General features: G+C 33.7%; 1 protein-coding gene across 4 annotated transcripts in view; it reads right to left on the bottom strand.

The window, feature by feature from the left end:
* UREG (urease accessory protein G) overlaps positions 1-10,882 on the bottom strand; it is a 52,543-nt gene extending 41,661 nt beyond the window's left edge. For 2 of the 4 annotated variants that reach the window (XM_011626204.3, XM_020669099.2), the window contains exons 1-4: positions 10,589-10,878; positions 10,226-10,408; positions 3,639-3,699; positions 1,884-2,085 (exon numbers count right to left, since the gene is read on the bottom strand). In XM_011626204.3, coding sequence (XP_011624506.1) covers positions 1,884-2,085; positions 3,639-3,699; positions 10,226-10,408; positions 10,589-10,656 — 514 coding nt within the window. In that variant the 5' untranslated portion in view covers positions 10,657-10,878. Of the gene's footprint in view, positions 1-1,883; positions 2,086-3,638; positions 3,700-10,225; positions 10,409-10,588 lie in introns of all 4 variants that reach the window. The other 2 variants (XM_006847456.4, XM_088862263.1) reach the window with 2 other exon arrangements.
* Between the last annotated feature and the right edge of the window lie 708 nt (positions 10,883-11,590).

Consider the following 11,590-nt stretch of genomic DNA (forward strand, 5'->3'; position numbering starts at 1 on the left):
AAGTGCCCAACTTAAATGCCATAATTTCATAAGAAAATATCTACTTTGAATGAAATTTTAAATTTATTCTCATATTCAAGTAAACATACGATGGTTTCCTGGAAAAATGTTCCTTCTTAATAACTTACATTAATTAAGAGTTAGATGTGTAATATTTTAATAAGGAAGATACTACAAAGCGCCAATAGGAGAAAATGAACAGTGATTTCGCCTACCCTCATCACCGTCCAAAGTTTATTGAACCGTCACGATTGTCCGGTAGTGTTTTATTTTTTATTTTTTTTCTACAGATCCCAATGACCTGAAATTTGGAACGTGTATTCATTAAAAATAGACAAATCTACAAAAAATATCAAAAAAATATTTTACATGAAATATATTGATCAAAATACCCCTGAAATATTTTGGGGGCATTTTGGTCATTTTATTTTTTGCGAATTATTTTTTTTATATTTTTATTAGGTGCGCCTCACTAAGATGTACACGCGCTCAAATTTCAAATCATTCCGATTTGTAAAAAAAAATTAAAAATAAAACACTACTGGACAATCGTGATCATGTGATGAACTTTGGACGATGATAAGGGTAGGGCGAAATCACTGTTCATTTTGCCTATAGGCGTTTGGAAAAACTTTTCTTTTTAATAAGAACCCGGTTTCTATGCGGCTAATCCCGCATATGGAGAAATGTAGGCCTCTTAGTAAATCTATTTTTGAGATGGATTTTAAGACTTAATTTTTAAGGACATGTAATCTCTAACATGAGATCATGAATATGAAAAAATAAATAAATTTTAAAAACTAAAAATAATTTTAGTAATAAAACATTTGGACTGTTAGTTTCCATTGTTTTTAGATGGAACACCTACTTGCATCCATCTTTAAGATGGATGCTTTACACTTTCTAGACCATATACGTAGAAATGCGGTCTAGCCTGCATGAAACAATTTTCCATAATATTTTAATAAACATAGGCCAAAAAATAAAATTTAAATATTTAATTGAAGAAGTTATTACAATTTCATTTTCTTCTTAATTACCACTTAATATTCCAATCAGCAAATTCCCCAAAGTATACTTCAAAAAGTACAAATGAGGATTAAATATTTATTCTTTTTTCAAAACTCAACCAAATAATTAAACCATCTCTTTTCTCTTATTTGCATGCCCGTGCATTGCACAAGGTCGTCCATTTGAATGCCTCAATTCAATAAATAATATCTTCTTTATGGAATACTATATATTTTTCTGTCATATTAAAATAAGTGGTTTTTTCTTAAATGATTTAAAAGGTAGGTTCACAGAGAAAAAATGCTCCTCCATAATAACCACATTAGTCACAAGTAAGACATGTAATATTTTAATAAATAAGTTTCAAATTTTTATATTGAATTTTCAAAAAAATTACAATTTAATCTTCATCTTTATAACCCCATTTAATACGTTAATCATTGCAATTCAATTTTAAATTTTTACTTTTCTGTTTTAGAATAATTAACTTCATATTCAATATGCAATTCTTTTTAAAAATTACTACCTGTAATATTTTAATGAATAAGTTTCAAATTTTTTTATTGAATTTTCAAAAAAATTACAATTTAATCTTCATCTTTATAACCCCATTTAATACTTTAATCATTGCAATTCAATTTTAAATTTTTTACTTTTCTGTTTTTAGAATAATTAACTTCATATTCAATATGTAATTCTTTTTAAAAATTACTACCTTAATATTTCTTCCCAAAAATATAGTTTTATCCTTGGCATTTCATTTCCAAATAAGCACCTCTCTCTTACGTGGCCCAGGCACTGTAGAGGTTCAATGCTAGATAGAAGCAAATGCAACAATTAAACTACATTATGAAAGGAGAAGTAGCATCTACCTCCTCCAGATTCGCAAAGAAGCAAGTCAGCCTTGTATAAGTTGGAGAGTTCCTCAAGCGGTCCTAAGTTTATGCTGATATCTTCTCGGATTGCAGCATGTGGGCAGCCCCCAGTCTCTACAGCACGAATTCTTTCAGGTGGAAGTGCACCATGCTTCACCAGAAACTCCCCATCCTCTTTTGTAAATATATCATTTGTCACCTGCAAGACCCAGTTATTTCAATACATATATGTTGCAATTTTTATCATCCACGTGGATGAGACTCATTTTTTTCATCAACAAAGGAGATTGAGATTTTAAGAAAATTTATAAACTGGAAAAAGAATGCGAAGAGGAACTCACTAACATTATTGTTCAAATCAATATATCAATCTGTAGAGAGTCGAGAAAAATAACAGATTTCACAAAATGCAGTCTTGTTTTTCACCTCAATGATAAGAATATTAGTTTAGTACTAATGATTAAGACAAACAAGCAATCGCTTTAACAGTAGCATTGCATATGATCATACTAAGATTCATTATTGTTAATTGCAGTCTCATATTGACAGCTGAACCTCCATTCCAACATTAACATGTCTATAAACTACAAGGAATGTAATGGACTTTGGATAATAATTCCATAGGTGCTGCCATTCACAAGGGAGCAGCAAAAAAATTTATTCCAGTAGCTAACCTATAAACTGTCCACCTTACATTGTCCCAACCTGGAAAATCCAGCTCATATTACACCCAGGAGTCTTCACCATGAAACTTACGTCATTCTGTATATACCCAATCAAGAGAAAAGGAAATCAACAAGTAGCTTGGCCCATGCGGATATGGTAGCCAGGCGCATTGCTTAACCAATGATTACTGGGTTGGCTAGTAAAATCGGGTGCATTCACATAAGCAAAACCATGGAGTGTGTGAGTTTGATGAAACTATGCCATGTACACAACCTCCAGATCATGAGATCAAAAGTTCTTACATACATGGCCTAACTGTGTCATGCACTGAGTTTGGTTAATACTATTGAGTACCCAACCTCCAGATTAGGTGTCCTTTAAACATCTACTCGAAACAACTTGTGATAAACAATAACACACAATGGTGTCATAAAGTGCATGACAGAGTACGCATTTTACTACTTGCCATATAGTCCAGTACTACAAAATGGAAATGTCGCCTGCAAACATTGCTAGGAATAGAAACCGCCACGAAAAACCTAGGAAGAAAACATAAAGAGACAAGAAGCATGCCACCAGTCTAATGTGGTTTATGATTATGAGGGAAATGTTCTAATCTAGCCAATACATCCCCTATTTTGCGCAATTACTATTATGTTGTTACCTCTGCTCGTAGAAAGAGAGCAATTGTCATCTGAATGATGCATTCATCAAAATCCTATCACACTCTAAAGTATCACAGTTTCCAAACAACACAAGGCTGAATCTAAAAGTGTACATGTATCAAAGTTTCAGAACAACCCAAGTCTGCATGGACCAAGCAGTTAATCTACTTAAACCCAAAACCAGGTGTTCTCCCATTGAAAATGGCAATCAAACCTGACTGGCATTCAGCTGATAGTTTGCATAATAAATCTTCTTTTGCATAAGAAGTCATCAATGCCTATCAGTAGCAGTGAGAAATATGAATCTTTAAAAAATAGCCATTGCTCAAAAAAATTATGAGTTCAAACTACAAATAATAATGATGATGATGATGATGTTATAGATTAAGAATATGGAAGTAAATTATCAGTAGATTTATACCGCTGCAAGACTATACTTGTCACGCAGATATTGACAGAGAGTCAGCATCAAAGCTGTTTTCCTGAAAAGCACAAAACAATCACAAAATTTAGTTTCAATCACTACATATGTGTATGTGTTGTCCAAATTACTTTTTAAGGTGAAACAAGATAGATTTTCAAAGAGACCCAAGAGAACGAAAGAAAATAATATAACCCTGGATGAACAGCGGCTTATAACATGCATAATATCATAGAGAAACCAAGAAGTTGCATCAACAAGAAATTTTGAACCAGTATTATGCATGGTTGCTTGTATTAAATGAAGTAGAAGTAATGAAGAGAAAGAGCAAAAAATTAATAAACAACTGGCAGCCCAACGTGTTCGGAAACTGCAGATAAACAAACTTAGCCCGAAACAACAATCAATGCCAAGAAAACTCCTTTTAACTGTTTCAAGCTTAACTTATTATAGATCAATTCATACAAAAAGAAAAGGTTGAAGCCATAAACCTGAATTCTGGATATAAAGTAATAATTTTGAACATGCAGATTGGAAGTTATTAACAAAGAACTGACATCAACAGTTGGTCTTTACTGCCGTAAACCCCATCCAAAAGACATTTGCCTCACAAGTAAAAAAAACCAACAAAAAGCCCATTATCAATGAACCCTATGTAAAGGTCACTGATATGCCAAAGAAAAAAGATAATAGGAATTAGCAACATGACAATGGAACTTGTAGAATTAAACACTTAATGTAGAACTGGTGCACTCAAAAAGGAAGAATTCAAAAAACATAAGTAGCTGTTTTGTGGACAGGACATGAGGAATATCAGAAGGATCCCATCATCCTTCACAAGGACAGAAGTTTAAGTGCACAACACTCTATAAGTGAGAGCGATCCTAAAATAGAGTGCTTGATGCATTGTACTTTATTCATCTTAAAACTTACTTTTCTTAAACTAACAAGCCGTTGTGTCTGCAGCGGTTTTCCAAAGCAATCAGCAGGTTGCCAACAGATCCCCATAAAACTCATGTAGAGTCTTTTGATGGGTCTATGTGAAAGTTGCATTGATTAAAGATGAACACATAGAATGAATCCAGAAATTCCCACATTTATCATTGAAAATGCCTCCAATAATCAATGTCCAGATGTTTCGCCCAAATGTGTATACTAAAGGGAATTTGAGAGAAAATATGACACCAATCAAAATCAGAGAAGGCACACAATTTTTTTTTTGATAAAGGTTAACTGTCACAGAAAGCACACAATTAAAGCACCCAAGATGCATATAGAAATCAAGATATTTTAATAAAACATGATTGCAACAGAGTTTCGAGTGCTCGTAAGCAAACCCTTTTCATTTACATCTGACTTTGTACAAAGAAGAAAACATCTTTGATCCATGATTACAAAGACTTAGGAGACTCAAAGAAAGAAAATAATTATAAATATCAGATTCTGGAACTGATATAGATTTTATACGCATAAGAATCCAGAGGATCAAACTGCTACTTTTTCTCTCTAGAACGCCTTTGCCTTTGCCTTGAAGTTCTTGATTCGATCCTCTCAATCTCTTTGGAAATACGAATATCTTTATATCTAGGAAGCTTTCCTAAAGTCCAAACTCCATATCAGCAAGTTGAGATTCGAGGAAACTTTCTCTATCTAAAAGAATTGAATGATATTCTCAACAACCGTTCATATAGAGGGTTGAAATTACTGAACAAGAAAAATCTTCAATTTTGAAGGTCTCCTTTCTTCAAATCCTAGGCTTCTGGATCTCATATCTTATAAAGACATCAAAATGATTTTCTAAAGATTACATGCCTCATAGGGCATCTAATTATGTAGTTTGGAGATCATATATTGACTTAGGAAAAACTTTGTCATGGCCGGTCCCAAGCCCAGATGAGAAAGGAGGAGGGTTGTTAGGTTGGCAGCAGAGTAAAATTTTTGCCACATCTACATCATGAGTCCTGATCCAATGTTATATGCTCATGCTACGGTGTTCATTATAAGCGACACGCTTTAGTTGGGATAAGGCCTGGATGATAATGATGATAATATTGATTTAAGGAAAGTTCGCTGTGAAGAGCATATAAGTCTGAAAATAGGCAATTTTAATCATCTGATCTATCTTCTTTGACAGGTTTTTATCTTCTTTGACAGGTTTTTAGACCTTATCATGAACTAAAACTATTGATCTAATGACTCCAGTTGCACCTCAAATCTTGTATATCCCAAGAACAATGAAGATCATTTATAGAAACTTGTTGATTTTCCTTTCGGTCTTGAACTTGTGTTTCCATTTTGGAAATTTTCTTCAAAGGGTTTTCTTTTGACATCATCACCATGATTAAAATTTCCAAAGGGATTTCTTTTGACATCATCACCATGATTTTTGGAATCAAGATCTATGAAATCTTTCCATATTTTGGAAAGAAACTTTGATCTGGAATCAACCTGGACTTTCCCTTATACTTGTCATAATCCCCCTGATTTTGAGAGTTCCTGGCCCAAATTTAGTCAAAATAGGATTAGAAACATTGTTTGGATCCTCTGGATCATTCTAGATCAATTTATGGAAACCCAAACTTTCAAGAGTTCATTGCAAGAGGCGAACTAGGGCATAGAACCTCGTGTTGAATTCTCCAAAACTCATCATTCCTTCATGACACTAAACAAACCTTGTTCTATGTCCTTATCAGAGCTAAACAAGAATATTTGCCAGACTTCACCACATATTATGTCTATTCTATCCCAGTTTCACAGGTCATCACGAGACACTGTATTCACATAACCCAAGGCTTGGACTGGATCTTCCAAACACCTTTAAACGCTAGTTCTCCATCATGAAATTCTACCGGCACATTGAAACTTGGCGTGAATCCATTCTCTCCACAAAAGTCCACCTCATCTGATCATCATTTAGACCAAAATTCAGAGCTCACCAAGAGAGAAACAGATGTCTTCTCCACGTTTTCCCAATCATCTTTGGAAAACCTTTCAAAACATATCCAAATCACACAACATTTCACAGACATCTTTAGAATTTCATTTTAAATCATTAATATAAACTTCAATTCATTTTAAGCTCACTGCAGATCTTCAAACCTCATGTAAATCTCTCTGAAAATTCTTGAAAATCAACCTTATTTCATCATTATAAGGCCTCATACCAAATTTAGTTTGATCTGAACATTATTTAGACCAAAATTAAAAGTTCACCATGAGGGACTATGTGTTCATATACGAGGCTCATAGTGGATCTTCAAGCCCAATGCAAATCTCCTCCAATCTTTAAGAGGTTCACCCCAACCGTAAGGCACTATTCACGAGTGCTATAGCTCGTGGTGAACTTTAATTTACCCGTGAAAACTTATTCAAATTGAATGATTCTTCATAGATGACTTGGAAATAACTTCATGAAGCATTCCTCAAAAATCAGGAGCATTTGGACATCATCCAGTCCAGTTCCAAAAGTTCACAGCAAAGTACTATTCAATATTCATCGATATTGTAGCTTGTGGTGAACTTTGAACTCCAAATTTCATAATTTTTGGATTGTAGGTTTATTTCATCAGTACAAGGGTATGCTAAAAGTTCTAAGTAGTATGTTAAAAGTTCTAACTCATTTGAAAGCCACTATCATGACTTTCTGAGCTCAAGACCATATGGTCATTTCCAGATTTCATAACTATGCTCGACTTCGTTACAAAACACACCCAAACACCAAGATTGCGAAAGGATCTGTGCTAGAAGTTGAACTGAATGTTAATAATGCTCCCCTCCTTGGAGTACCTTAGAAGTGTAAATGAAACATTCACCGGGCCTTCCTCAAAAGGATAAGACATGCAAACTCATGAAATCCATCTAAGTGATAAACGGAAGCTCCATAAAAGCATGGCTTGTTAAATGTAATGAGACCATTGATTGAAATGGATCTAAGAGAGCACGTGTTGACAATTATAGTTCATAAGAAAGAAAACAAAATGGAAGTTCTTCCCTTCATTCTAATAACAGTTTTGATAAATAAATTATCAGAGAATAGAAAACACGCATATTAAAACACGCATATCTGATAATCAAATTATCAGAGAATAGCAATTTTGATAGTAAAATTGCTATTGGAATAAAAGAAGGTAAATTAAAATTCGTCCAGGAGATGGAAGTCGAAAGGTTGTCAGAAGCTATCATTTCATTCCAACGAAATATGCAGGTAGATCTTATATAAAATAGTGGACAGCTTGAATACAAACCATGTGGTTTTCTTATATTATAACAAAATAATATGTTGTCCCTCAAAAATCAGAACACTTGAAATACTCGACATTTAACACAGTTATTGGAAACCTGATTTACTCAACCATCAGTCAATGAGATCTTACCTAAGCTGTTGACAACATAAGCCAGTTTATCAAAGCGTTCGATAAGAAAGTTTCATCTAGAATATCAGCACAATATCCACTGCCATCCAACAGAAGTGGGTTCTATAACTTCCCAAAGCATCATGTTCCAGGTGACACAGAATTCACCAATTAAGGTATTGTATAAACAAACTATTCACTGCATGGTTTGGGATGTGCATGGAAACATAACTTGCCAAAAATTGACATACTTCAAAACCAAGGACAAGTACCATGTAGAAGAATCCATTATCAAGAAACAATTCAGATGAGTTTCTTCTTAGCTGAAGTCAAAGTTATTCTTCATGTCAAATGTTTCTAACAATTAGAGTTGACCACAAAGCAACTCGTTCTATTTCCCATGAAAGAAGAAAATATATTGGAGTTTATTAAAGCACAATTTATGAGAAGTGAAAATCAAGTGGAAATTTTATTCCCAAAGTGATTCCATAATTTGTTACAAATGTGGGGTTGATCGATAGACTTCCTCCAATTTCTCCTATTTGGGGAGTCTTAAGACCTATATGATTTGTATTCAACCAATTTACAATCAAGGGAAAATCGACTGCTTTCTTATTATTATGTTCCTTTATTCAACCTAACTTGTCACGACCAATTACTGTGATTAACTTGAATATAAAGAGGCTTAAATGCTACAGTCAATTACGACAATAAACTTTCCAGCCTATTGCTCTCATTAATACAAATAATCGCGTACATTCACTTACACATTATCAGTTAAAATCTATGTACCTTGGACACCAATGACATGACACACAAATCTGGACTTTAGAAACTTACACAGTTCTATTAAATTATATTTTGTTGAATTTTAATACGATGGTCTTTAATGTCACTTAAAATCCCAACTCGCACTCACTCTAGATGATATATAGATGTATAGTTTTATAAAAACCAATTTTGGGTTGAGATTTCTGACAAGCACATCTTCTTGGATACCGACATTCATATTCTTATCCGTTGTGACATGGGTTAAAATGCTCTAAATTTCATGTCCACATGACTCCAGCAAGTTAAAATCAACTCAAATCCAAAATTTGAAACAGACTCCCTTTCATTCCAAGTCAAATTTTTGAATTTCAAATAACTTCACCTTCAAAACCTTCAGGTTTACAAACATGAAATCCTAAACTAGACACGACCAGATCAACCCCATGCGCTTTGAAGTTTCCACCAATTTATCACTATTAGTTCTCAAATTAGGGTATGCAGAGTACTAGAAGATAGCATAAGTTAATAACAACTAGCATTGGGTATCTATCTAAGGACTACACATGGAAATGGCAATAGCACAGCCACCATATCAGCATCTACCCTTATACTACTTTTAAAGAAAGATTTAAATAACATAATATAGAATAAAACAAGAGTATCTTATAATTTTCTTAAGAGCTCCTCCTAAGCGCTTCGCAAGCAACTAAAAACAAGTCCACAGACAGATTCACTGGCACTCTCGTACTGGCTTAGGTCAACAAATCTATGGACGACTGCCTTTGCTTTGTAAGACCTAACATCTAGGTAGCTCGATAAGGGAGACTACGTTGGCATAGAAGAACTGCAGCAATGCAGGGAAAGTCACTCTATACGAGTTCTCGAAAAAGGTGTACAGAATGCACCTGGATAGGTGGGAGGTGTGACCCCATAAAGGAAACCCACCAGTGGAAGCGCAATCTCATACTAACTTTGTGTGTATCTACTATCACAATCTCGTACTAACTTTCTTTATGGTAGGATAAAAATTTGAAAGAATTGGTTTGCATAAAACCCCCTAAAGATTGATGATCCCAACTATGTTAATGCAACTGTCTACCATAACAAGAAGGATATCATATTCATGTGTCGTTCACACCAATGACCCATTAGTACATATCCAAGACATGAAAGTTCCATATATATATATGTGAATAATATCCTAAGCTTATTTCTACTTCAAATATCAAACTCGTATAAATCGTCAAGAAACCAGCATTAATAACACAAATGCATTTTACACTCCAATGGTCCTACCAAATACACTACAAAGGAAACCCAAAAACCAAAATAAATCAACAGGAACAAACATGGCAGAATTATCAATTCAAATATCAAAAGAATTCCTCAAACAAACCATAAAATAACTAGAGACAGAGACAAAGAGGCTAAGACCCAAGAGACAAGAATGATAAGGTAACATACCCAGTGCCTACAGGGCCCCCAATACCTACAGTGAAAGCTCTTTCCTTGAAATCTCTGGTATCAAGAGGGGGTGCTCTTGTGGTGAAATAACCAGGAGAGTAGATGGGCTCATGTGAATGTGGGGCTAACCCATCATGTGAATGATACACCTTCCCATCAGGCCCAACGCATGATGCCACTTCTCTACACAAATGAACAAAGAAGAAATACTGACCGCATAAACAAAATCAGAAGAAAGAAACATCACAGTAGATAGATGAATGGGCAGAGAAGAACCAGCAAAGCATATATCACTTTTCGAACTCAAAACAAGCTCAAAGCATATAGCAATTTTCAAACTCAAAACAAGTTTAGAGGGGTTACTCATGCTGGTCGTTGTGATGATGATGATGATCATGGTGATGATGATGATCATGGTCATTGGACGCCATGGCTGCAACACTGGATGCTCGTGAGTGATGGGCACTTGGTGAACAAATAACATAATAATGTTCTCTTGTCAATTATTGTATTTATTAAAAGGACCACCGGAGGAGTGAAGACTTTGAGACAGCCTAACAAATCCACTAAGGGGAGTTCGATAAGTAACGAGGATTTTTCCTTCCTTCTTGTCAATTCTTTTCTTCTTCTTTTCTTTTCTTTTCTCTTTTTTTTTTTTTTTTTTTTTTTTTTTTTTTTTTTTTTTATTAAGTTTCTATAATGCCGAGGCTTTATGAAAACAAAATAAAGCCTCACCACAAATCCTTGCCTAAAAAGCAATCTTGACAACGGAAGTCTCTATCATAGTACTAAAATCAATTTTCAACCGCAAAAATAAATTTTGAAATTCAAAAACTGGTATAGATCTTACCGATATATCAACACTTATTTTTAAGGCGAAATAGGTGATCTAGATAATTTGTTAAAATATACACTTTTTTGTGGGGCTTACCATCCTAATTTATACCATAAAATTTTGAGATACTTTCTTTCTCTAAAACTTAAAATTTGATATAGTTTCTCTCTATACAACTTTTGATATAATTTCTCTCTCTAAATAATTTCATATAGTTTTTCTCTCTAAAATTTAAGGTATTTTCTTTATTTAAAACTTGAAATTTGAGATAGTTTCATTCTAAAAATTTTAAGATAGTTTCCCTCTAAGAAGTTTTGGGTACTTTCTCACTCTAAAATTTGATATAGGTACTCTATTTAAAATTTTAAGATGCATTCTCTCTCTAAAACTTAAATTTTGAGATAGTTTCTCTATCTAAAATTTACATTTAGTTTCTCTCTCTAAAATTTTCATGTAGCGTATTTCTCTAAAATTTTAATATACTTTCTCTCTCTAAAACTTAAAATTTGAGATAGTTTCTCTATCTAAAT

Source organism: Amborella trichopoda, chromosome 3 (genome assembly GCF_054954075.1).
Source record: "Amborella trichopoda isolate Santa Cruz 75 chromosome 3, AtrichopodaSantaCruz75HAP2 v2.0, whole genome shotgun sequence".
In the NCBI taxonomy this organism is placed as follows: domain Eukaryota; kingdom Viridiplantae; phylum Streptophyta; class Magnoliopsida; order Amborellales; family Amborellaceae; genus Amborella; species Amborella trichopoda.